Genomic DNA, 26,574 nt, shown 5'->3' on the forward strand with positions numbered 1-26,574 from the left:
TCCTTTGGAGCCCCTTGTGGCCAGCATCTTCTGTTGTTATCTGAGAGAAATGGCCATCCTTTGAAGGTGTTACTCAGGGAGGGTAACTCCCCTAGATTTGCCTTTAGAAAAGCTCTCTCTGGCTAAAGGGCGGGGGCATTTAGGAGCCTTTTTTCCCCATTAAAATCACCTTTGAAAGGAGACTAAACAGATTTCTACTAGTACTAGAGTATTTCTTTACAATAATAATAATTTGCCCTAGTCTTTTTTTTTTAATTACGGTAAAAAAACACATAACATAAATTTACCATTTCTTCCCTTTTTAGGTGTACAGTTCAGTAGGGTTAACTATATTCCCCATGTTCTGCAACTGATCTGCAGAACGTTTTCATCTTGCAAAACTGAAACTCCGTCCCATTAAACCGTAACTCCCCGTTTCCTCCTTTGCATAGCCCCTGGCAGCCACCGTTCTACTTTCTGTTTCTATGACTCTGCGGCTCTGGTGCCTCGTAGAAGTGGAGTCCTACAGTGTTTATCTTTTGGTGACTGGCTTATTTCACTCGGCGTGATGTCCTCAAGTTCATCCATGTGGTAGCCAAGACATCTAGGAGGCGGGAGCTGAGGGAGAGCTGGTGAGGGCTGGGAGCAGGGGTGGCTGCAGAGAGGGTGACAAGTAGATGGGGTCAGGGAGATTTGGGGGAGGTGGAGTCACAGGGTTTAGTGGAAGATGGGAAGGTGGCAAGGTCGGGTGAGGCCGTGCCCCTGCTTCTGGCCTTGGCCTTCAGATAGGGCCGTGGACAGGCCACTGGCACTCAGACTTGTGGGCTCCTTTGGAGGATGGGGCTAGGGGGCGACCTAGGGCTGAGTTGGGAGCAGAGGAAACTGAGAAAGAACCTCTTCCTCAGCCCAGAGCCTCATGGAGACCAGAGGGGATGAGGAGCAAGCAGCCATTCTGGCTTCTCTGTGCCCTTGTTTATATCTTCTTACAGAGTGCAGACTTCGTGGCACCAAAAGGATGGGTCTTTGTGGCATCCCACATGAAAGGCGGAGGAGGCATGTGTAAGAGTTCTGCATTCTGTCCCTATTCAGATACCGCCAGGCTGGGCACCGCAGGGGGCCGCCCTGCTGTCTCTGGTCTGTTTCATCCTCCTTGGAATTTTAAAGCCCCTTCCACCTAAAGAACCCCTTCCTGCTCTTAGCTCCCTCAACAAGTAGGCTATTCTCCCCTCTGGGAGAGAAATCGCAGTGGAAAGGACCCTGACCCAGATCCCCTCCAGCTGTGTGGCAAGTCACTTCTTTCCCTGGGATATGCTCAGTGAGCATGTGCTGAGCATCTACTGAGAGTGGGCCCTGCATCAGACCCAGCGATGCTGGGAGCAGGCAGGAGTCCCACCCCGGAGGGGCACATGGGTTGTCGATGTGGCAGCCATGTCGATTTGAAGGGCCATGGCAGAGCTTCATGAAAAGGGGGCAGTGAGTTCTCCTTGGTTTTGGGGTCATGGAGGAGAGTTGTCACAAAGGGCTAGAGAAGATGGGATTTTCTAGAACTGTGTCTTGGCAGATTTTTATCAGGCTGGAGGAGAAAAGGTCCGGGAGTGGAGGCAGATAAGGGAATTCTGGGCAGTGGGAATGTGGGAAAGAGGCCTGTGCCTTCAGCTTGTTACCAGCCGAGGTCTGCCGAGGGGTCAGCCGGGTCTCCAAACACCAGGCCTTTGGCTTTCATCTCTCTGGCTGTGGAAGGGATGGGGGCGGGGATGGGGTGAGGAACTTCTGGCAGGGAAGCCATTTAGGGTGGCAGCCAACAGGAGACAGTGAAAAACCTTTCCACAGAGCACTTCACAGACACCCACTGTGGCAGGAGCCAGCGTACCCGTATTAACTTGTACAATAGCCGTGGTCACCCTATGCTGGACGCTCCATCGGGATCCGGTTTTGCGGATGGGAAAACACCCGAGGTTACACAGAAGCAGAGGGTAGGATTTGAACTGGACGTCTGGCTCCAGACTCTGGACTTTTAAGCATGTGATAGGCTGTGTTTCCCAGGCGGCGGGAACAGGGCTGAAGGGGATTAAGGAGGGAAAATGGCCAGGAGTTGGGCCTTGATGGCCTCGGTTTCCATATCTGTACAATGGGGACAGGAACATCTGCATCCGTGGTGAGAGAGCAGGTGTGAAGGTCCTGGTACTCTGAAGGTGCTGTCAACACAGCCCTCCCCTGCCACCTCACCCCTGGTCCTGCCTGGTGTGGCGCACATGCGGTCTGTCCCCTTCCTGGCCGCCTCTGGGCACACCCTGCCCTCTGGGAATTTCTTTCTCTGTCCTTTCCTCTTGGAGCTGGAAGTGGCTTTGAAGCCTGCCAGCTCCTTAGAGGGCAAGAGGTGAAAGCAGTTCAAGGGATGTAGGTTGGAGGTGTTTGAAAATGCAGATAGGCCACCCGGGCACCTTTTATTTTTGTTCAGAACATCTGAGTGTCTCCGTGGCCCCCCCACCTCCCAGAGTAGCGCCTCCCCCTATGGCAGAGAGGATGTGAGAGCACCCGTGAGGGGCAGGCAAGGCTAGGCAAGGCTATGCCCCACCCCTGCCATGCCACCAAAATAGAAGGGCCGAGGTACCAGCCCCAGGGAGGGGCTGGCCAGGGCAGCCTTTGAAGCAGGAGGCAGCCCGGAAGGGAAGGCCGAGGGAAGCAAGGTTGTTAATATTCACAGCAGAGGCAGCCATCATCCCTGGGTTTTCTGTGATTCCACAACAGGCAGAGACATCGCCAGCTTAGCTCAGCAACTCCGGGGCCTGGGACGCAAGGCCAGAGCTTGGCTCATAAATTGCTGGGTGACAGTGGGTAACTCATTTCCCTCTCTGGGCTTTGGTTTTCTCACCTGTAGCATGTGGGACTGTGACGAGATCACCTGCTGCATCCTTGACGACTTGGCCACCTCAGCCCACCCCGCTCCCGTCCCCTGACTGGGGCTCAGGCCTGGCTAGGCCCAGGAAATGTGCTGAGACTGTCTCTGGAAAGCAGCAGGGATCCACGGCAGGCTGAGGAGCTGTGGGTTTGCCTAGGGCCCCCTCCCCGGAGCATCCTTAGGGAGGAGAGAGGCTGCGGGCACACAGATGATGTCTTTGTGAGCAAGGGTGACATTTGAGATATTTAACAGTCAGGGCAGCCCAGGCACAGAGGGACTGACGCACTTGGGGGAGGGGACTGCTGTGCCAGCTGTCCACTCTTCAGATCCTGGGGATGGCTGGGGGGCCTGGGGGAGGGGCCAGCGAGGCAGGAAAGTGAAACATTTGGGGTTCTTGGGGCAGGGCCTGTTTAGCAACCGGTATGGAAGTGTTTCAACATTTTGACAGCTCATGTGACTGTAGGGGCAACCTGCTGGCTCTCAGCCCTGTTTAGGGGCGAGGGAGGGAAGGGAAGGCTGCTGGGGCCCTGGAGACTGCTTTCTAGGCATTTCTACCATCAGAAAAATTCCTTCACTCAGAGGAGGTGGCAGGTCACTCTTCCCACTTGGCCCAGCATCCCAAGGCCCCTGGCCTGCCACCCCCAGGGTAACCCTCCTCCCCTGCACTTGGAAACAATGAAGGAAGGCTTCCTCTCCCCATTCCTTTCCACACAGCACCTGGCCAGGGTAGGAGCTTGCCCAGCAGCTGCCCTGGACCATGGGCCCGGTGGCCTCAGCTTCAGGTTCCTTAGCGGCCACTTGGCTTAGCCATCTTCCCTCCCCAGTGCAGGGCCCGTTTGGCGCCCACCCTCCTACCGTGCATCTCCTAGGCAGGGACTTTGCCCATCTCATTCTGCCTGGCCGGTGGAGGAGGAGGTTGAGGTGGGGTTGCAGGCTGGGGTAGCAGGAGCAAGTGTGATTGAAGGGCAGCTGGTTCGGGGAGAGCCCCGGTGCCTGGTGCAGAGCCCTGCTCTGCCGGCTGGCCTGGCTTCCCTGTGCAGCAATTTCGGTTTCTATTTTAAACAGTTTGGGTTGGTTGCTTCCCTGCCTTCCTGCTGGGTGTTTATAGTGAGGAAAATAATTGGTAATAGTTGCACAGATGTGCTGGCACTGCAGCTCATCACAGGCACCTTTACCCAGGGGACCCTCCCTGCCCCAGCCTCTCTCTGCTAGCTCGAGAGGCAGCCTGAACGGGGGTAACAGCAAGCTCCCCCCGTCCCCCCATCCCCAGGAGCCTCAGGCGGTGAGACACAGGCAGAGCTGGGAAGCAGGAGGCCTACGGCGCCCCAGGCATGCCCAGGGGCAGGCCTCAGCATGACAGCGGAGGGGGCCCTGCCCATGTTGCAGGGACTGCTCAGGACAGGCTCCACAGGATGGGCCCTTCCTAGGGGGCTGCAGGAGGGAAGCCCCCAGTGGCTCCATTTCTGATTCCATTTCCTCCTGCAGAGCCCAAATTTGCAGCTGGGGGTAAGGGATGGAGGGAGGGTGGAAAGGCGGGGGAGGGCAGGACCAGGGTTGAAGGTGGGAATTCATCTGGCTTCTTCTCCCCTTCTCAAGGCCTAGAGCAGCATTCTGGAGGGCTGGGAAGGAGGTGGGAATCATCTGGATTGCGAGGGAGCCTGCCCAGCCAGCGGAGGGCCGGGACTAGAGTGTGAGCTGTCCACTACCCATTGAGGGCCCAGCCGGGCTGGTGATGGGGTGAGATGCAGAGCGAGCAGAGCCGGTGAGAGTTCTCAGCCACTGTATCTCCTTCACCCCTTGCACGTGCTGCATGTGTGGGTGCACATGTGAGTGTGTGCATGTGCGTGGCTGCGTGCCTGTCTGCACGTATGTAGGTGCAGGCACACACATGTGCACATATATGCTACACATATGTGTATGTGAATACATGTGTCTTGGTTTGGGTTCCCCCAGAAGCTGACCCTGAGACAAGGGTTGAATTGCAGGTAGTTTATTGGGTGGTGATCCCAGGAAGCACAGTGGGGGAGTGAGGAAGAAGATGGAGAGAGGAAGCCAGCCAGTGAGGGACATGCTCTCAAGCAAAGTGCTGCTGTGGGGACTGAAGCCCAGTCCCACTGGGGAAGCCTGAGAGCTGGTGTAGAACATGACCAGCGTTCTCTCATCCAGAGGGCAGGACATCTCGGGTATCTGTCCACCAGCTCCCGTCTATCATAGGTTGAAAGCTGCCAATGGGCTGTTAGCTCTCCGGCACTTTCGGTTTGTCCTGCCTGTAGGCCAGGAGTCACAGAGTTCCCAGGAAGCAGCCTTAGATGTGTGGAGGTAAATGCCGAGGGGATCTAGGTTGCACAACTGGGGCTACTGCTGTGTGGCCGGTCTGTGCGCTGATGTGCCGCTGAGGGCCCCTGCAGGAACGATAGGCTTAGTCCCCCAGGTGCTGTGGGTGCCGTCAGCAACAGCCTTCAGGGCAAGCCCCCTCTGAGGGCTGCCTCAGCTGAAGAAAGCTGCCTTGCTGGAGGTCACACCCCTTTCTGGGTGGCCCACATCCAATGACTGATTGATGAGCAGGTATAAAGGCCTGGCCCTTTGTCCCAACTTGGATCAACTCTGAAGAGCATCCTGGCTCCAGACCCCATCTTGGGTTGGCCCAGACGGTCATTCAGGTCTGCATCACAGCCGGACTTCCCCGCTGTTCAGATCTGCTTCCTTCTTCTCCCTTCCTCAGCTGTTATTCCAAGAGCAGTCCCTAATCTACGTCCTGCATTATTCTCCATCCCATGCAGCATGTGTGTGCATGTGCATAGCTGTGCCTTGCAAGTAGACACGTAAGGGTATGGGTGTGCCAGGGCCCTCCATGCAGTGACATAGAGGCCAGGCTGGCAGCTCCTGGGGGCCTGGGACTGAGAGGATATTGGGGATTTAGAGCTGAACAGGAAGAGATGGCTTCCTCCCCACAGCCCCTGGGAGCAGCCCCCAGGAGGCGGATATGAGGGACTCAAGAGTGGGCATCAAGGGAGTAGAGCTGCCTCCAGCCTTGATAGCTCCAGGCAGCTCAGTGGGGGCTCAGTCACCCTGGCTCACATCTCTTCCTCCTGAGCTCAAGACTCTTGAGCCTAGAAGAGATTTTTCTTCAGGCATGGACCTTGGCTTGTCTCGCACAGAGACAAATGCACGCCGTCGCCCTACATCCAGGCAACTCCAAGCACAGAGGTCCTGGGATGGGGTGAGCACTCTGACTGCCCCTCCTCCTAAGGCCCGGATGTGGGCCTGTCCTCTTGAGAGGCCAGGAGCAGCAGACGTAGGGATGGAGGTCAGTCGTGGGGAAGAAGGGGACGCAGGCAAAGGAGGAGGCAGGCAAGGACAGCAAGAGGCCCAGAGGGCGCCAGATGTTACAGAAATGTTTATTACAAGGATAAATATTTACAATAATCGGACATTAAAACTGCTGATCTGCACCTGTGGGACTTCAGGGGCTGCAGGGAGTGGAGGACTGGGCAATGCATGGGGTGGGAGAGGACAGTGGGACAAAGTGAATCATTTGTGGATCCACAGCCCCAGGCTGTAGATGGGGCCTGGAGATGACCAGGTCCCCAAGTGGTGCACAAAGAGGTCCTATAGCTTGAGCCCAATAGGCATGCTCTACCATGTGCTGCCCTCCTGCCTGCTCAGATGTCTCTAAAATTCTGGATGTTCTATAGTGGCTGGGGGTGTTGAGAGCAGCTCTGAGTGGCAGCATCAGTGAAGAAGCCCCAAGGCTGACCAGGAGCGCATTGCAGCCCCCTCAGCATTCAGAGGTGGGAAAACATCAATGGCCTTTGACAGACGTGCTTGACCTTCTTCTTGGAGTTGGTGGAGCCCTCAGAAATGGCTACAGTTTGGCTCCAGCCTGGATGCTCTAGGCATAATCCAAACAGATATGACTCCCGCCATGGGAGGCTCCTGTCACGCCCCTGCCCACGAATACCAAGGGTGCAGGAAAACAAATTCCTTAGATAAATTCTCCTCATCCTTCTAGTCCTCCAGGAAGCCTTCCTTAGCACTGCAGGCCATGCCAGCCCTGGGTCCCTCCCCACATCTACACCCACTACTCCCCAGGCCCCTCCTCACTGCTTCCCCAGAGGGCTGGATCTAGGGCCCTGCACTCAGCAGCTGGTGGGCTGATGGCTCTCTCTCTGGCATCTACCTGGGATCGCACCAGCTCAGGGCCCTCCAGAAGGAGCCCAGAAAAGGATGATGGGGGCCGGGAATGGGGGCAGAGTGGGGAAGCCCATGTGGTCTGGCAAGATTTCAGGGCCCTGCAGTCTCTTTGTCATCACATCTGCTTCTTGTTCCTGCATAGAGAAGCTGCAAGAACCTATCCGTGCTGCAGAGTTTACATGCCTGAGATTCTCTTCTCTATCTAGAATCTACAGCATCTTATAAGCCCACAGGAGAAATAAGCATCCTCCAGAACCAGAATCACCAAGGGGTCCCTGTGTCTCCTGGCTGGCTGGGGTCCAGGCATCATGGGGCCAGAGAGTAGAGTTGGGGAAGCTCAACTGACCCCATGGTGGAGACTCCTATGGGCTGACAGAACTGCGGCAGGTCCCCTGCCCTCCAGGCATTCCTTCCTGCCCTGTAATCTCCTGCTGTTCTCTGTGGAGAGGTTGGCAGAGTTGGGCAGTGGGCTGCCTGCAGGCAGGAGATCCTCAAGGGGGTGGGCTGAGCTCTCAGCTAGCCTCAAGCCAGAGGTAGCCTGTGCCTGGATGGCCTGGTTGGCAGCCCTACCTTCTCCTGCTTCCCAGCACAGCCTGGGCTGGAGAATGGTGTCCCCTGAACCTACTCTGGGGCTAGTTGCAACGGGCAAGAAGAAGTGAGGGTTGAGCCCAGCAGGCTGCAGCCTGAGAGGCGCCCTCCTACCACAAACCACCCTCACAGGTTGTCTTCAGGGGCCAGGGCTCTCCAGAGAGTCTGCAACCCCAAGTCCCACTCCCTCCTCAGGCAGAGCAGGGGAGTCAGGATGCCAGGCCAACTGGCCACTAGCCATGGCCATTCTGGGACATGTAAGCTGCCAGAGCCACCACCACCGCCACATAGAGACCAGCCCCCACGGTGATGGAGAGTGTGGCCAGGAAGAGGGCCCGGCGGGAGGTGGTGCTGGCCAGGCGGAAGTCCCCCTTGGAGATGGCCTTGCTGGTCTAGGGAGAGAAATATACTGATGAAAGGGAGCGTCCCCATGCTCAGCAAAACAGCCCCAGCCCACCTGGCTCCTGATCCCATCCTGCATGTGCTCTGCCCAGCCCTCCAGTGGAGGGAGATGGCCCAAGTGGAAGCACTGGGCCCCATGAGCTCTTACCCCCTGGGAGAAGTAGAAGGCGGCGATACCCAGTGGCCAGAAGCAGCAGAGCATGGAGAAGATAGTGAGACCCAGGTGGTCCCTGGGAGGCAGTGTGAAGAAGTTGTCTTCACTTTCACTCTCTGTCGAGGTTGCATCACTCTGTAAGCATGAGTGGGTTTTGTGACCAGGCCCGGGATGACCCAGTGGCAATGATGTGGGACAACAGGCAGTCTTATCCGCTGTTGGTGGGACTGTGGGGTGGGCTTGGCACTCTCTATGGAAAGCCTTAAGAATGACCCAATGATTCCATCTTTAGGAATTTATCACAAGGAAAGAATACAAGTACATATGTACAGGTATGTTCATCATCGGATGGTAATTGTGAAAGGTTAGAAACAATCTCAATGCCCCACGACCAAGAGATTGAGTTAATAAGAGATGGAAGAACTTATGATGGAATACCGTGTAACCCTTAAAAATTACCTTGTTGAAGAATATTAAATTATGTAGAGCAATACTGAAATAGGTTGCTTAGAGAGAAAAATCAGGTTATAAAACTATGTACAGCAAGATCTATTTTGGGGAGTAGGGTGGGAAAAAAAAGAATAAAAAAAGACTAAATGGGCCGGCCCGTGGCTGAGTGGTTAAGTTCCCGTGCTCCACTTCGGAAGCCTAGGGTTTCGCCGGTTTGGATCCTGGGTGTGGACACGTCACCACTCATCAGGCCATGCTGAGGTGGCATCCCACGTGCCACAACTAGAAGGACCCACAACTAAAATATACAACTATGTACTAGGGGGATTTGGGAAGAAAAAGTGGAAAAAAAAAAGGACTGGATGATCATCAACTAAGATAATAATGTTATCTTCCAGCGGTTTTCTGTATTAAGTTTAAATTACTTATATTATTAAGAAAGCCAGAACAATAAATTCTATTAAAAAATTAAATAGTCAACCCACACTAGTGTTTCTCAAAATGTGGACAGCACCTGTGTCAGAAGTACCTTTTCTTTGGTAAAATACAGATTCCTGGGCCCCAAGCCAGGCCTACTGAATGTCAACACCCGGAGGTGGGCCTGGAAATCTGCGTTTTAAATGCATGCACTCACCTCCTCCTCCTCCTGGTCATCCTCCTGGTCCTGCAGCTCCTCTTGAACTCCAGAGGACACCGTCTGGATGGTGACCTCCTCTTCCACTTGAGCAGGTTCTGTGGACTGCTCCACAGGCCCAGCCTGGGGCTCCCTGCTTTCTGTGAAGCTGGTCTCGCAGCTGCCTGCCCTGGGTTCCTTGACCTTATCCCTCCCCAGGAGGCAGCTGGGCCTGTACCAGGCCTCCACGGCCAGTTGCAAGGAGCCTGGGTCCAGGAGCTGGTGGGCGTGAGCAGGGCCAGCACCACCCAGGAGGTAGGAGTAGAGCTTCTCCTGACACGACCAGCTGGGCGAAGCCTCGGGGTAGGCGTAGGGGCTGTGGAGGTGGGCTGGGCTCCGAGGCAGCAGCGGGTTCTGCAGTTCACTCAGACTCTCCATGGCTCTGGGGCAGCTCCAGGGAGGGGGGCAGTCCCCAGAGAGCCTGCTGGGAGAGCAACGCAGACAGACACAGAGGCCTCAAACCCTACCTTTGCCATTGGCCAGCTGTGGGAACTTGAGGTGGCTATTCAACTTCTCAGAGCCTCCGTTTCTTTGTGAGGTGGGGATAGCAGCGGGACTTACCTCATAGAGTTGGTTAATTCATTTATCCAGTCGACACATTTATTGAGCGTCAGCTCTATGCCAGGCACTGCACGGATGCTGGGGATGCGACGGCAAGAAAGGCAGGAAGCAGGGAGAAGGAGGAGGGTGCACACTTCGTCTTCCAGGAGCTTACGGTCTGGTGGAGAAGACACCTGCCCTGGAGGAGAAGTAAAGCAGGGGCTGTAAGAACATCCCATGGACAGAACCGACACAGGGCGCAGGGAAGTCTTTGGAGCTGAGATCTGAAGGAAGAGGACAAGCTCACAAGGCAAGGGGACGGGAAACCATTTCATGCAGATGCCAGATACAGGATGGTGGGTCTGAGAGGCTGGGTGGAGGCTGATGTGGCTCAGGGTACAGAGGGAGGTGTGAGATGGGGTGTGGGGCCAGACTATACAGCCCTGTTTAAGTCTAAAGGGGCTTCAGGGGTCTCAGCAGGGGTGATAGGATGAGATTTGGGTCCTGAAGCCTTCCCCGTGGCTGTGGTGGGGAGTGGCTTGGAGAGGGCCGGGCCGACTGGGACACCATTGGAAGGCTTTGCCATGGCTTCAGGTAGGGTGAGGACAACAGGGACTCAATGGTGGAGAGATGGAGAAAAGGGGACATACCCTGGGAGATAGTGACAGGACTTGATGGCAAGTGGGATATTGGGTTGAGGGCGGATCTGTTCTAGGTTGGATGGGACCACACTTAGCTCAGAGCTCGGCACACGCCCCCTGCTTCCAGCCGTTGATCTTCCTGGGGCAGGTATGGTGTAGGGAGACACCGGAGGCTAAGCTCCTCTCTAAGGCAAATGATGACTTTGGGAATTTCTTGTAGGGTCTAAGGCAGGGCCTCCTGGGCACTGAGGTCTGGATTTGCACATCCCAGCTGGAGGTGTAGACACACTCAAGGGCTGGAGTATAGACACTCTAAGGGGCTGCCTCTTCCTCCTTCAGCCAGAGCTGAGCACCTACTGTGCACCTGGGAATGGTGCATAGTAGGCGCTGAGGGCTGACTAAAGGAGGGAAGGGCAGCCCTTGAGGGTGTCTACAACAAACCCACACACATTCTAGGGGATGGCAGGTAGAAGTGGGGTGTGGAGAGAGAGGAGGGGCAGGTCAGGTGGCCCCAGGGACCCTGCTCATGAAGGTGGAGGGTGACAGGACCATGGATTTATAATCCGAAGATCGGAGAGGCCGTCCTGGCCTTGATCCTTTGGGCAAGTTTTCATGCTCTTCTGGGCTTCACCAACTGTAAAACGCGGATGATAATCCCTGCCCACCCCACAAGGTTGTTTTGAGGATCCAAAGAGATGGCTGAGATGCAGATGTGTAGTAGATTATACGTGGGAGGGGCTGCTGTGCTTAATTCTGGGCTTCCGAACCCAGGGCCATTTCCGGCCTCCAATCAGGTGCTCTGTTAGTGGTAAAGGGAAAAGTGTGAGCAGAGGTTTCTGCCCTCAAGGCCCCCTCCCTAGTCCTACTCCCCATCAAGAATTCATAGCCAAAGCCTGGCAAAGGGCCATTTCTACTTCTGCCCCAAGAGAAATGCCTGGATTCTAGAAAGCTCGTTCTTGGGAAACCTGAAGGCAGAACACGACCCCAGGAATAATGTCCAGGGAGTGGGAGAGAGCCAGGAAGGAGGAAGGCCAGGCAAGCCTGGGGAGAGCATCCAGGGTGTGTCCATGGGGTGCCAGCTCCCCCTGGCTGGCCTGCTGTAAGGGGGGAAGATGGGCTGCTGTCTGCCTGGGGGCAAAGGAGCCAGAAGAGGCTGCCCACGGCTCAGAGGCTCTGAGCCCCTGAGAGTTGTGGAGTCTGGAGCTGGGGCTCCAAGAATGTCTAACACAGAATCCTGGAGGGGCGTGAAGAAGGGCATGTGGCCCAAGCATCCAACTCTTTGCCCAGGGAGGGCACTGGAGAGGCTGGGCTGCCATGCCCCTGGAGACCCTGTTGGCGCATTAACCAGCTACAAGTTTCACTTGGACTGTCACCAGCTGTGGCGGAAGCTTCTGCACAGGCAGAGACACATGCAGGCTCGGGAGGGGGTGGAGCTTAGGTTACTGCTGTCTGCTCACAAATGCAGGGGCCTCGCCGCTCCTCACTCCTCCTTCCTCTCCAGGGGCCAAAAACACTGGGAGCCCCTCCAACTGCAGTGAGGGGGAGGGGCTCCTTCCTGCAGTGGGGAGCTGGGAGTGCCCAAGGCAGAGGCCTCCCAGGGTCAAGCTTGTGCCTGGGCTCCACCGGGCAGATTCCCAGCAGGACTGGTCTCTTCTGACTCCCAAAGGCAGTCTCTGAGCCCCTGTTGCAGCCTTCCCTCACCAGCAGCTGTGAACCACAGATGTGGAGCTGAAAGGCATGTGGCCATAAGGCTCATGGGTTTGGGAGTCAGGTACACTGAGTTTCCATTCCTGATCCACCTCTATTAGCTTTTTGACCGGGCACCCCAGTTCCCATCTGTAACAAGAGGGGTGGTGTTAAATGGTCACTGATATTGATGGTGGCACCAACATCCCATGTTCCCATAGCTTCAAGGAGCCCCACAGAAGTGCAATCCCCCACTCCGTGCCCTCTTTCAAAAGTCAGGGATAGATGAGCATGCTCAGAGCATGCTCCGAGCGAGGTGCGGAGTCGTCAGCTTTCCTCCCATGGCCCCTTGAGCAGGTTGAGGGAGGCAAAGGAAAGGCAAGACACCTATTTGCCAGATGGACAGTGGAGCCGTGGAGCCATCGCCCGGCTTCCAGACTTCCCCTGGGCTGCCCCTGTCCCAGCCCTGCCCCCCTGCCCATCTCACCCACCCTCTGGGATCCTAGGACATGGCTCTCCAAGATCCGCCAGCCTCTCCACCATCTGGTTTTAACTTATGCCCCCTCTACTCATAGCCTCCAGGGTCCCTGTTGCCGTCCATGTGGGCAGAGATATGCAGAGGCCTTTCTGCTGGGGGTAGGGTGGGGGGAGACCAGCCTCAGGGCCCTCAGGGCAGATTAATATACAAACTTGCCTCTCCCCTATGCCTGGCCTCACCAGGAGGCCTTGGCAGGTCACCTGTGCAGTCCTCCAGAAGGAGAGGAGGGAATCAGGCCCTGGAGCTCTGGAGACCATAGGAGCACTGGTCCAGGGCAGGCAGCGGCGGCTGGGTCCCAGCTCATCCCCCTGCTCCTGCCAGCTACCCTCTCTTGGTCAGAGTACACCCAGCTGAGCCTCTGAAACCCAAGCCACAGCCTTTCCTGGATTACACCACCCACACACGCTCTGACTGTGCCTTTGGGCAGAGCTTCTCAGCGCTTCCTGCACAGAGATGTCTGATCCTGGCTTTTCCACACTAGGGACAAACTGGAAGTCACCTAAATGTCCAATAAGCAGGGACAAGTTCAGTAAATTATGGTCCAACAATAAAGTGGTACAAGGCCTTTGAACAGGTTTACGAAGAGGAATGACATGAGAAATGCTCATTGCAGATTCCGTGAGAAGCAAGAAAAGACAGCGGTGTGCGTGTGTAATCTCAACTCTGCCAGCGTGTCAACAGTGATTATCACCAGGGGTGGGAGCACAGGTGCTTTTCATTTTCTTTTTTGCACTAGGTTTTTTCTGTTTTCCACATTTATTTTTTACAATGAGCATGGACTACTTTTAAACCAGAAAAAAGTTATGTGTATAGATTTCTTCTGAGCCAAATTATCTAAAAGCAGTTTAAAATCTCCCCAGGCTTGAGATGTTCCTTCTGGGTTTGGAGGCTGAGCACAGCATCCAAAGCTGCCCCGCTACCCCCCTGACACACACGGACAGGCACACACACATAGACGCACACCACTTCCAGAAAGCAACCCGTGTTAGGGACTGCAGCACCTGCTCACAGCCCGGCCGAGGGGCCCGGTTCTCTAACAAGTCACGTTCTCCCCATCACCTTCTAGGGCCACACAGGAGTGCACTGAGCTGATCCTGGGATCCAGCACTGAGTTCTGGGTCAGTGGCCAGTGACCACCCTACTGGCTAGAGGGAGGGGGTGGGAGGTCCCTAGGCCCAGCCTTTTCTGCACTTGGCCTGGCTTGACCTGTTTTTTTCTTTTTTTTTGAAGAAGTTCAGCCCTGAGCTAACATCTGCCAATCTTCCTATTTTTGCTGAGGAAGACTAGTCCTGAGCTAACATCCATGCCCATCTTCTTCTGCTTTATATGTGGGATGTCTGCCACAGCATGGCTTAATGAGCGGTGCCATGTCCGCACCTGGGATCCGAACTGGTGGACCCCAGGCCGCCAAAGCGGAATGTGCACACTTAACCAGTGCACCACTGGGCCAGACCCTGGCTTGGCCTTTTGACCTGTTGCTTAGATCTGCCTCTGCCTGTTCCGTGGAGTAAAGGCCCAGTATTCAAAGCAAAACAATTCTCATCTTCACCTCTGCTGCTTGGTCTTACCTGGACTATGTGTGCCTACTGTGTGTGTGGTACTGTGTCCCTACGCATTTGCTGGTCAGCATGCCTGTGTGAGACAGAGAGTGTGTGTGTGTGTCCATGTACATACTCTGTTCCAGAGGAAAACGTGAGATGTCTGGGATGCTGAAGCTAAGAAGATTGATCCAAATTGTGCAGTTGGGACCAAGGTCTGGGCCCCACAGAGGAGAGGGAGAGAAGGTAGATCTGTCAGGCCACAGTCTTTGGCTTGTTTCCTTTTGAGCTGGGAATTGAGCTGAGCCCTAAGGTTTTTTTGGTAAGATTTTATTTTTTTCCTTTTTCTCCCCAAAGCCCCCCAGTACATAGTTGTACATTCTTCGTTGTGGGTCCTTCTAGCTGTGGCATGTGGGACGCTGCCTCAGCGTGGTTTGATGAGCAGTGCCATGTCCGCGCCCAGTATTCGAACTAACGAAACACTGGGTCGCCTGCAGCGGAGCATGCGAACTTAACCACTCGGCCACGGGGCCAGCCCCTGAGCCCTAAGGTTTTTAACTCCCTGATTTGGGGAAGGAGAGCACACTGCCACCTCCCAGACCAGGGACAGGAAACCATCCCGGAATCCACTGGAGTCGAGTTAAAGCCTCCCACTGGAGACCGATTGCACTGGAGTTCAGTCGTGCTATGTAACATCAGTTTGCTTATCTTTAAAATGTATGGAAGAGGGGCCAGCCCCTTGGCCGAGTGGTTAAATTTGCACGTTCTTCTTCTATGGCCCGGGGTTCGCTGTTTCAGATCCTGGGTGTGGACCTACACACCACTTGTCAAGCCATGCTGTGGCAGGCATCCCACATATAAAGTAGAAGAAGATGGGCATGGATGTTGGCTCAGGGCTAATCTTCCTGAGCAAAAAGAGGATTGGTGGCAGATATTAGCTCAGGGCTAATCTTCCTCAAAGAAAGAAGAAAGAAAGGAAGGGAGGGAGGGAGGGAGGGTGAGGGAGAGAGAGAGAAAGAACGAAAGAAAGAAATAAACAAAGAAAGAAAGAAAGAAGGAAGGAAGGAAGGAAGGAAGGAAGGAAAGAAGGAAGGAAAGAAAGAAAGAAAGAAAAGAACCACTGCTCTGATAATCACTGAAAGAAGAGTAAAAAAAAAAAGTATAACCAGTAAACAAATAGATGGAGAATGTGAAATAATAAAAATACTTGATTTATCCAAAATGAGGCAAGAAAAGATAGAAGAAGGAATAAAGAATAGGTGAGACAAAGAGAAAACAAATAGTAAGATGTTCGACTTGCACCCAACTATGTCAGTAACTACATCGCATGTAAATGGAATAAAACTGCCCATAAAAAGACAAAGATAGTCTCATTATGTATTATTCCATTTATATGAAATTCTAGAAAAGGCAAAACTATAGTTACAGAAAGCACATCACTGGTTGCTGAGGGCCAAGGGTACGGGTAGGGATTGAGTGCAGAGGGGTCTGAGGACTTTTTGGCTGATGGCACTGCTCTACACCTTGATTGTGGTAGTGGTTATGCGACTGTACGTAGTTCACAAAACTCACCGAATTGTGCACCAAAAATTAGTGACTTTTTATTGTATGTATATTATACGTCAAAGCCGATTTTTTTTTTTAAAGACAAGGACTGGATTTAAAAAAAAATCCAACTATATGCTACTTATAAGCAATGCACCTTAAATATAAAAATACAAAACAGTTCAAGGTAAAAGGATGAAATAATAGTAACACCTCACATTTATTAAGTTCTTACGTGTTCCAGGCACTATTTTAAATGCTATGTGTTATCACATTTAATTCTTACGCTAACCCTAGGAAGTCTATGTTATCATTGTCTCCATTTTACTCATAAAGACACTGAGGCATAAAAAAGTTATGAGTGCTCACTGGCACAGAGCAGGTGAGTGGCCAGCTGGACATGAACCCTGGAAGTCTGACCCCAGAGTCACTGCGCTCTAGTACCACTATGTGTCAGCTACCGTTTATTGAGTACTGGCTTTGTTCTGAACACCATGCCAAGTGCTTCAAATGCAGTATCTCATTTAATCCATCCTCCTTCACATGTAGGGGAACTGGGGGGCTCAGATAGGTTAAATAGATTTTCTGAGATCACACAGCTGGAGAGTGGCAGAGCCCCATTTGACCCGAGTCTGTCCAGCATGACCAGAGCTCATGCTGGCCCAACAGCATCAAGTCCTCTGGGATCAGCTGCAGGGGTCGGGCCCAGAGGAGGTTTGTTGCACACACTGCCTGGGGGCTCTGAAGTGCCTGGGAAGAGGCATCGTGAACACTGTTAAAAAGAGACCAGAGGGACAGTGTGATGTGTGACCAGGAGTTGGGCCATATCCTCACGACGGGGCCAGCCTTTATCAGAACCCTGTAAAATTATAACAGCTGCTATTTACTGCATCCTCACATGGGCCAGGTGTTTCATATACTTTATCTCAAAACTTTACAACATCCGATGAAGTGGGCTATTATTATTTCCCGTTTTTCAGATGAGGAAACTAAGGTTCAGAAAAGTTCAGTCATTTGCCCAAGATTAAGCAGTGACAGAGACTGGATTTGAACCCACATTTAATTAGGTCCACAGCCTGGGCTTTCGTTAACTACGTCTTTCAGAGCCCACCTGTGTGTAGAGGGTGGTGATAAACGGTGTGGGTGTGAGAGTGCAGAGGACTTGGTCTTGAGTGGGTTAAAATCACGGGCCTCAGTGAAGGGGATGGGAAACAGCAGCTTGAAGACAAGATTAAGAAAATCGGGATGATTATCAGCCCAGGGGCGGCTGCCTAGATAACCTCCAGGTCTGGATTCAAATAAATCCAGAGCCATTGTGTGGCAGCTCAGCTCCCGACCACTATCTCTCAGTGCAACAACAGAGATTGCTTCTAAATTGAAAGATAAAAGCCAGAACTTTCTAGTAGGGCAGAAGATTAAATATAAATGATTAAAATCCAGGGAAGAGGTGAAATCTTTAAGAATAGGTGTTAGACCATCCTCTAGTCAGATAATATGTAAACTGTCCCGCAAACTGTGAACTGCTGTGACTATGGTGGCTGTTTGTGGATGGCTTCCAGCTGGGTTTGATGATTTCTGGCCTGTAAGCAAGAAAGCCACCAAGCCAGCTTGGAGTCATGGCTGCAGCTTGTTGCATCTGACAGTAAAGAGAGAAAGAGTCAGGGGTTAGGGATGGGGAGGGGGTGAGGCCAGCAGAGTCTAAGGAAAACGGGGAACTCAGCTTTCTTTGCTTCGGTTTGCTTCCTCAGGAGGCTGACGCAATTGGTTATCCTTTCTCTCTCCTCTCTGTGTCTTCAACTGCTCCAAGCTCCTGATCCTTCCTAATGGTGCTTAAACATATTGGAGTCTCCTTCGCTTAAAAAACAAATCGTGATGATTGTAAAACCTGGCTGCCTTGGGACTGGCTCCATGGCCAAGTGGTTAAGTTCCTGCGCTCTGCTTGGGTGGCCCAGGGTTTCACCAGTTCGGAACCTGGGCGCGGACCTAGCACCGCTCATCAGGCCATGTTGAGGTGGCGTCCCACATAGCAGAGACAGAAGGATCTACAACTAGAATATACAACTATTTACTGGGGGGCTTTGGGGAGAAGAAAAAAAAAAGATTGGCAACAGATGTTAGCTCAGGTGCCAATCTTCAAAACAAAACAAAACAAAAACAAAACAAAATTTGGCTGCCAATACTTAGACACTCCTCCCATCAAAAGGTGGGGCCCTATGTCCCTTCTCTATAATCCGAGGGGCCTTGTGACGGCTTCAACCACCGAGCACAGCAAAAGTGATGCTATGTGACTTCGGAGGCCAGCTTATAAAAGGGCATGCATCTTTCACCTTGCTCGCTGGAACACTCACTCATGGAACCCTGAGCTGCTCTGTCGTAGTTGGACTACTCTGAAGCCGTCAGGCTGGAGAGGCCATGTGTGTAGACGTTCTGGTTGATGGAGCCTGCTGAGCCCAGGCTTCTGGTAATCCCCAAGATGCCAGACATGCGAGTGAAGCTCTCTTGGACTCTTCAAACAAGCCCATCTGTCAGCTGAATACCACTGGGTGACCTCTGTCCCTGCCACTTGGAGTGGAATAATCACACAGTTCAACCCTGCATGAATTTCTGACCCCCAAAGTCGTGAGGTATAATGTCTGTTATTTTAGCCACTAAGTTTCGGGGTAGTTAGGCACCAACAGAGAACTGGAACATCTTTCCTCAGTGCCATTTCCCTCCTTCGGCTCCTGTCCTCTTTCTTTCTTTCATTTCTCAGCGGCATTTCTCAGAAGCATTGTCTCCACTCATATCAGAATACTTTAGCTCTCGCTCAAAAGTCACTTCCTCAGGGAGGTCATCCCTGCATCCTCAGTCTAGATTTAGGTTCCCTGGTTATCTGCTCTCCAGGCTCCAGCTCTTCCTCTCGAAGAGATTATCACAGTCTCTGTTTATATATGTGCAATTCATTGATTAGTGTCTTTCTCCCTCACCAGAATGTGAGCTTCAAGAAGGTGGGGACTGTGTCTGTGTCTGTCTTCCTCAGACATACCCTGCCTGGCATATAGTAGGCACTCAACGAACAGTTGATCTTATGAATGAATGAGTGAATGAGTGAGTGAGTCAGCTAGGTGTGTCGACGCTCCCCTGTAAGAAAGGACTTTCCAGGATCTGGGATGGCTGGGGCACAGCTGACTGGGGCACATATAGTTCTGCACAATGAATATTTCTTGAGCAGTTACTTCAGACCAGTTCTTGGAATGCAAAATACACAAGAAATGGTCCCGGTTTTGAGGAGGCATAGGGAATACAGATGAGCAAATACAAAATTTCAATACAGTGGAGTTGTGCTAGCAGCACATGGAATGCTAGGGTTGTGCTGATAAAAGGCTCCTGTCCTAGGATGGGAGTGGAGGTGATGGTCGGAACTAGGAATAGGATTTCAGAGCAGGTGACATCTGAACCAAGTCTTGAAGGAAGAAGATGAGTCATCTAAATGAGACAGTGAGAGAAGAGCAGTTCCAGCAGAGGAAACAGCACAGAAGCATGGGGTAGTGGTATGGAGGGGAAGTCTGGGGCGGGGGGGTGTTGATATTGGCAGGATCAGGCAGGAGAGGTGGGAAGGCCTCCTATTCCACACAGAGAAGCTTTTTCCTGTGGACAGTGGGGAGTCAATGACAGTTGTAAAAAGTAAGTGATATGGTCGTAGCCGTGTTTTAGAGCAGTGCATAGAAAGGATTTGAGGGGAGTGAGAATGGAAGCTAGAAGTCCTGTTAGGAGACTATTTTAAAAGTGCGGGAAGGAGGGGATGAGGATTTGAACCTGCCCTAAGGCAAAATGGATGGAGAGCAAGAGTCCCGCCTGAGGATAGTTAGGAGTAGTTAGAACAGGACTCTGTGGTTAACTAGAAGTGAGGGAGAGGGAGGAGCCGCAGGTGACTCTCAGGTCTCTGGTTTTGTCAACCAAATAGAAAGCAATGCCAGCAGCTGAGACAGAAAATCTAGGGGAGGCTGTTGGTTCAAGAAGGCTGCCTGAGCACAAATGACCACCTCTTCTCCTTCTTAAGGTTCTATTAAAACGACGGGACATATATTTTTAAAAGAATGAAATCATAACAAAATGGGAAAACAAAAAGGAATGATATCAATGGGCCAGAAATATTGCAGAATTTCTGGAAGATAAAGAGGAGATGAGATTCCTGGTGAAGAAATCCATGCAGAGAAACCTGCAGCCCCAAACACCAGAGGAAAGAATAATTCCCATTCACGTGAGAGGCCTGTTAGGGAAACAAACCTACCCAACTTCAGAGGAAATCCACATCAGCTGCCTGTGCTAGCCTACACCTTCCTGTACTCATAAGTCTGAGTGGACAAGAAGGATAATGAAAAACAACTACATGAAAATAGAAGAGAAGGATTACATAAGCAAATAGAACAATTGACCCAATAAGATTTGAAAATCATTCGAGTTATAGAAAAGATCTTTAAAATTTTTTTGAATTCATATCCTCAGAGAGATATAAGAGGACCATTGCATCCATAAAACAAGAACAGGCTGCTATGAAAAGGGAGCAATCAAAGAACAGGGAAGAGTTTGGAAATTGAAAATAATTGTCTAAATTTTCAAAAATTCAGTGGAAGGACTGGATAATAGAATGGAAAGTTAAAGACTAACTTCTTAATGTAAAAGAAAAAGTTAATGAAATTCCTCAAGACATAGAGCAAAAAGAAAAAAGATGGAGCATATGAAAGAAAGTTAAGAGACATGGAGGAGAGTCCCGGAGGTCCCACATCTATCTAGTAGGAGTTTCAGAAAGACACAACAGAGAGACTGGAAGAGAATAATAATTAAAGGAGCAGAAGCAGAAAGTGTTTCCTGAGCTGAAAAAAAAACTTAGATTGAAAAGTCCCACCAAGCTGGAAAAAATGAAACACACACACACACACATAACACACAGAGACACACACAAGGAAGAGCAGGATGGGAAGGAGAAGTGGATAGGTTTGATCTTAAAGTGTCTTTGGGATACTAGGGTAGAAACTCTGCCTGGCAATTTGGTGTATGGAGTTGAAGCCCTGGGTAGGGGTAAGGGCTAAAGAGAGACTTGAGAATTATCAAAGGACCTATGGAGAGGAAGGGGAAGAGAAGATCAGAGGAGAGGAGAGGAGAGGGCTGAGGAGGGAACCCAGGAAAGAGAGATAAACAGCTGGAACACTTCTCAGCTCCCGGGGAGGCTTCTTACTTGCTGTCTTCCTGGGAAAATCGGTCTACCCTCTTTTCTACCCACTGTCACCCTGGGCTCCCACAGGCTGGACTGTCTTCTCCCTCAGAGCGTAATCCACCTGCCTGGGAGATGGGCTTGTGGCTGACAAAGGTGAAAATTGCTGGGAGGATTGGGATGGTGGCACCACTACTCAAATTAGTCAGTTTTCAAGTGGAAATCAAATCTCTGTTCTGGCTGAAACAACCTGTCTCTCCACTGAAGCAGCTCATTCCCACTTAGAAGCGAACTGCGCATCTAACGTTGGAAGATAACACACCTAACGACGAGGTAGAGCGTCAGGCCCTCACTTCCTGCTTGGTTTGCTTGGGAGGCTGGCGGTGGTGGCAGCTGCAGGGAGGAGGGAGAAGAGAGAACAAGGGAGGAAGCGAGAGAGGAGAGGACCTGGATACAAAGAACAGGGATGAGATCAGTCTTTATTGTCCCCTGACTTGCAGTAGAGGGGACCCTGCTCCAGGCAGGATGCCCACCAAGCCCCTGAGAAGGGGAGGGGTTGGAAAATGCCAAAGGTTTAGAGAACTGGGATGTTTCCCCTTCCCAAAGTGAAGACTGTTCCTTTTGCTTCTTTCTCCCTGGAGTGGTGTCCTTTGGGGCTGGAAGTCCCTCTAGGATGCACAGATGAATTGGCTTTTGAACTTGAAGGTAATTAATAATTTGCAGATGTCTCCAGATATTGTCTTATTCTCTGCCCCTGTCATTTTGTGTGTGCCACCCAGGGAAAGGGACACACATGTGCTGCATATTTCAATGTTTCGATCTCTCTCTTACACACACACAAACACACACAGACACATGTCATTTCTTAATGACCATGCCACATTTATCTCTTCCTCTTCGTCAGATCTTCCCTGCCCCCAGCCCCAGATAACCAGCATCAGCCAGTCACGTGCCAGGGTTGACTCCCGTCTTCCATTTAAGGCCTTGCAGAAAGGGTCAGAGTAGGAGCCTCAGCAGGAAGTGGGCAGGAGGGGGACACAAGAAGTAGCCAGTGGGTAGTTTTCCCTGGTTGGGAGAGGAGCCAGATGTGTTTGCCTGGGTGACCAGAGATGTCCTGCACCCTGACAGCTCTGAGGGTGGGGTTTTCACCCAGACAGCTGCAGAAGGAGTGGTGCATGGTTCTAGGCCCAGCAGGAGGCCAGCACCCCCACAGACCAGTCTGGCAGAAAATAAAGCCCCTCTCTATGCTAGCTGCCGCTGCTGCTGCCATCACTTTGTTATGAGGGTTAGTGACTGTCCATTAACTCTGGAGAGCTGATTCTCGCCAGTGCTGCACCAACGGTTGAGAGCTAGAAAGTGCTGACATGGGGTGGGGGGGGGTTGATCCCCAACCCTGACTGGGTGCTGGTAGGGAGGAACGGGGAGGTCGCTTGCATGGCTTACTCAGCTCTACCCAAGTACCGGTTAGCTAAGGCTTTTCTGAACATTGGCTTGGCCTGCCACAGTTGAGGAAAATTATTGTTGGAGCTTGTTTTGTTTTTATAGAAAAAGCTTCTCCCAGGGATGGATCTTTCCTGACTGTCCCCTCTTCCAGTCTTCTTAGGAGGGGGATCCCACCCAGGCAGGGTCCTTGGGAGGAGATGGTCAAGGATCGGGTCCCTGGCCCTTGGCTACTCACAAGGGATCTTAGGGGGGTGTCCTTTCCTGGTCTCTTGTCTTGGAGGCAGGGGCCCTCCTGGCTCAGCAACTCTGTACACACTCATGGCTTTCCCAGGGAAATAAGAACAAGAGGGGGATCTTAAGAAAACACTAGAAACATAAATGGCTTTTTCTGGTTTATCTTGCTCCCTTCTACTCCATTCATAAAATCCAGTTCTTTACTGAAAGGACATTAACTTACTCTTCTAACCAGGTTAATGAAGCTGGTATCCTGTGCTCAAGGAGAACTGAGGGATTCACGAGCTCAGGACAGCCCTCAGAGAGCCCCACAGAACATCAGGGCTTGGAATGTTAAAACTTACCTAGTCCAACTCGCTTGTTTTACGGGTGAGAAAACTGAAGCTTACAGAGGGGAAGGGACCTGCCTGACACTCAGTGGCAGATCTGGGACCAGAATACAGGGCTTTTGACTTGCAGTCAAATGCTTTTATTCTGAGATATTTTAACGCTTCATTCTCTTATTTTACACCCAATTACAGAGTCCTTACTATCTTCCAGGTGCTATGGGGGAAGGGAGGTGTGGAGGGAGGCAAAGAGATGAAAACAACACAATCCTTGCCTTCAAGGAGCTGTTTCCCTGGATCTGTGATCCTTGGGGGGAAGGGACTGAGTCAGACTCTCACCCTATATTGTTTTCCACAGGTGATGGTGGAAGAGGAGAAGGGGGAAGGGAACACTTTTGGTCCCCCAAGATTTACAAGTTGAGCTTCACTGACTCTGGAACCACAGGGAGGCCAGGACAAAGCGAGCCATGGCCAGGCTTGTAGGAAAAGGGGCAGGGGTGACAATGATCAGGTCACTGCTGGCAGGCCTGGCTGGTGGATGGGAACAGTGACAGCAGCTCACGCTGGTATGGCGATGTACAGTTGACAAGCCTTCAATCAGGTATGTTGTTTCCTTGAGTCCCAAGGCAATTCCCTGAGGTGAGCAGAGCAGCTACCTTATCCCCACTTTAGGGATGAGGAAACTGAGGTTCAGAGAGCTCAGGTAACTGTCCTAAAGCCAATAAATGCCAGTGCCCAGCCAGGAATTCCTAGTCTAGTGTTTTTTCTACCACTGGGGGTAGGGAAGTTGTACTGGGTTGAGAGAATGGGGATAAAGCAGTGGTCAGCCCCAGCGAGAGGCCAGTCTTCCTCTACGCAGTTTTATTTTGATTGCTACATTCTGCCACTCAGAGAACTCTGCTCCAAGGAACTGGAAGCACTTTGCAGGCCTGAATGAGCTCATCCACCGCACTCTTGCCAAAAAGAGGGAGAACTCCAAACGGAGGCTCTGTCTAGGGTCACCAGCATTCAGGCACGTAATAGAAAACAGGACTCATCTTCCCCCACCCTTTGCCCTCATGCACCAAGTAGTGTGATGCAAAACCAGCCTTCTTCCATGAGAGTCAAGAGGGCCACAGGGAAAAATGGAAGTACCTTCTGGTACCTCCTGGTATCTCCTTCCTTCCCCGGAGAAATAGGTTAATATTCCTAAGGGGCCTGGCTCATCCCTTGGCCCAAGGGCCATTTCCAGGGCAAATAAATCTTCAGAGGGCTGGGCCACAGTCCACAGATGAGCAGGCTTAGGGGAGGAGAGGGGAGATTAGCTGGCTCAGATTTCCCTAGTGTTGCAGAGCCCTGGTGGGGACTAGGGTGCCAGAGTCCAGGAGACTCTCATCACTTGGCGTTCCTTGTGGGCAGGGTGTCTCAAAGCTTCCTGAGGTCGGGGTCAAGGCCTGGTGGTGTAGGGTCAGAGTGCCCAGGAGCCTGTCTGGGCCCCAGTCCCTCAGGCCCTTCCCAACATCCGCAGCCTATAGGGCGAGGGGTAGGGATGGACTTGGCACCATCTCTGGCAGAGCACAAGGTGAGGCCAGCAGGGAGTCAGAGCCCCCCATCCTTGAGAGAGGTCCCACTGCCCTCCCCAGCTCAGTTCCGGCTCGGCGCCCAGCTATGCACTCCCGCTACGCCCCCAGACGGACCCTTACCTGTCCCGCCGAGGACGGTCCCGCCTCCTCCGCGGGGTTTGGGGGGCTGGCATGGGCCGGTGAGCGTTGGTGGCACCAGCACCTTGCGGCCGCCGTGGAGCTCCCAGGAGGGCGCCTCTGCTCCCCGCCCCGGGTCCCTGCCGCCGCCGCGGCTTCAGCACCGCGGACAGCTCCCGCCCGCCGCCCGCCGCCGCCCGCCCTGCCCGGCGCGGTCCCCGGAGCCCCGCATCTTGGCCGGGCCCGCCGCCGCCGCCGCACAGCCCTCAGCCCGGCCCGAGGCGGCTCCGCGCCGACTTGGGAGGGCAGCGAGGAGGGTCCCCCTCCTCCCCGCCTCCCGCCGCCGCCGCCTCCCTCTCGCCTCCGTGCTCCGTGTTCCCTTCCACGCTCCAGAATCAGCCCACCAGGCACTCCGGACCCAGCTCCCGGGCGGGGCGGGGCGGGGCGGGGCGGGAAGTCGGAGGAGTCCAGAGGAGGCGGCGGAGCGAGGGGCGCGCAGCTGGAACCGGCTGCTCTGGTTCCTGGAGCCGAGTCCCCTCTCTCAGCCCTTCTCCCCTCCTCTACTCCTGCGCTCCCCCAGAAGCGATGGGCGACCCTCAGACTTCTGGAAGCATTTTGGAGCCCCTAGGCTCCCAAGCTTTGAATTTTAATATTGATTTGTTCTAAAAAGAAAAACAAGCTAACAAACAGCATTTATTGAGCTCCTACTATATACTGGACATGAAGCCAGGTTTTTGTTTTTAACCAATACAATCTCATTTAATTTTCTAAACAACGCTATGAGGCATATATATATATATATATTCCATTTTACACATGAAGACGCTGGGCTCACAGAGATTAAATCTCTTGATTTGGAGATAACAGTGCTGTGCTGGGCAATGCACAGGCTTTAAAGACCATGGGCCTAAGTTTTGGTCCTGGTGTCCTATTTATTAACTGTCTAACCTTGAGCAAGTTAACCTCTCAAAGCCTCAGGTTTTTCCTCAGCAAAATGGGGGAGCTGTATCTACTTCATAGGAGTCATATGAGGACAAAGCTAGATGACCTGCGTGACACACTGGTCTCAAATAGGCCCTTAGCAGGTGAACGTTCTCCTCAGTTCTCCCAGAGAGAAACCTCGGACCTGAGACCAGGGCTTCAGCTGCCTTGTCTCCCCACTGTCCTGCTCGTGATGGCCCCCCTTCACTCAGTTTCCTTTTTTGGTGTGGAGTATCCTCATCTTGAGTGTTATAAGTGGATAGGGCTATTTTTTCAAGCCTCCCACAAGGTCTTGAGTGTTGCCACAACACCAGGAGGTTGGGGGAGAGTATTCTCATTTTCTGAAGGTAAATAGGGGTCTGCAAAGTAAACCCTGGAGTAGGCTGAAGCTGAGGCTAGGGATGGAAGGAGGCACTGGGAACCAGGCTCTGGCAGTGGCAGTCCTCCCTTGCTCCATCCAAGGATGCCAGAGCACACTGGATGGTGGCTCTGGGACCCCCTCACTCTCGTGTGACAAGGGGCATCTGGAGCAGTTCTGTTTAGCTCCTGGTATCAGTAGGAAGCTCCCATCATGGAGCTTGTGTCTCCTCATCTTCAGGGCTGGGCAGAGAACTCCCTAAGCCTTGTGGTCTGTCTCAGGGCTGGTAGTGGTGTTTAACCTGCTGGGTGTTAAATATGTTCTTGCTCTTCTTGCCCCTGCTCCATTAGAATGTAAACCCTAAGGCTAGGAAGCCTCTTGGACTGCTCATCTGAGGCCCATACAGCAACTGCCCAGACACCCCCCACACAATACACACATGAGACAGTGCCTCATATACTTTTGCTCTGCTCTGGCCTCCCTCTCACAGGGGCTTGTGGCCCCCTTCTTGGCCTTGGCTTCTCTCTGCTTCTCC

At 52.6% G+C, this 26,574-nt stretch overlaps 1 protein-coding gene and 1 long non-coding RNA gene across 3 annotated transcripts; both read right to left on the minus strand.

Moving 5' to 3' along the window:
• Nucleotides 1–701: 701 nt before the first annotated feature.
• LOC139045785 (uncharacterized) lies at nt 702–3,900 on the minus strand. Its single transcript, XR_011504881.1, has 3 exons — nt 3,734–3,900; nt 2,852–3,072; nt 702–2,765 (listed from the first exon to the last, which is right to left on the minus strand). It is a non-coding gene; the product is annotated as an uncharacterized lncRNA (long non-coding RNA).
• A 2,360-nt stretch (nt 3,901–6,260) lies between these two features.
• Nucleotides 6,261–24,867, minus strand: SYNDIG1L (synapse differentiation inducing 1 like). Of its 2 annotated transcripts, XM_014835793.3 has the most exons (5): nt 24,704–24,867; nt 9,901–10,078; nt 9,301–9,763; nt 8,211–8,351; nt 6,261–8,052 (listed from the first exon to the last, which is right to left on the minus strand). In XM_014835793.3, the coding sequence occupies exons 2-5, from the start codon at nt 9,903–9,905 to the stop codon at nt 7,894–7,896; spliced, it is 768 nt and encodes a 255-aa protein (XP_014691279.3). In that variant the 5' UTR covers nt 9,906–10,078; nt 24,704–24,867; the 3' UTR covers nt 6,261–7,893. The 2 variants fall into 2 exon arrangements, with proteins under 2 accessions (XP_014691279.3, XP_044629076.2); XM_044773141.2 differs by lacking the exon at nt 24,704–24,867 and having other exon boundaries at nt 9,301–9,760; nt 9,901–10,032.
• Nucleotides 24,868–26,574: the final 1,707 nt, after the last annotated feature.

The sequence above is a fragment of the Equus asinus genome, chromosome 7 (assembly GCF_041296235.1).
Source record: "Equus asinus isolate D_3611 breed Donkey chromosome 7, EquAss-T2T_v2, whole genome shotgun sequence".
In the NCBI taxonomy this organism is placed as follows: domain Eukaryota; kingdom Metazoa; phylum Chordata; class Mammalia; order Perissodactyla; family Equidae; genus Equus; species Equus asinus.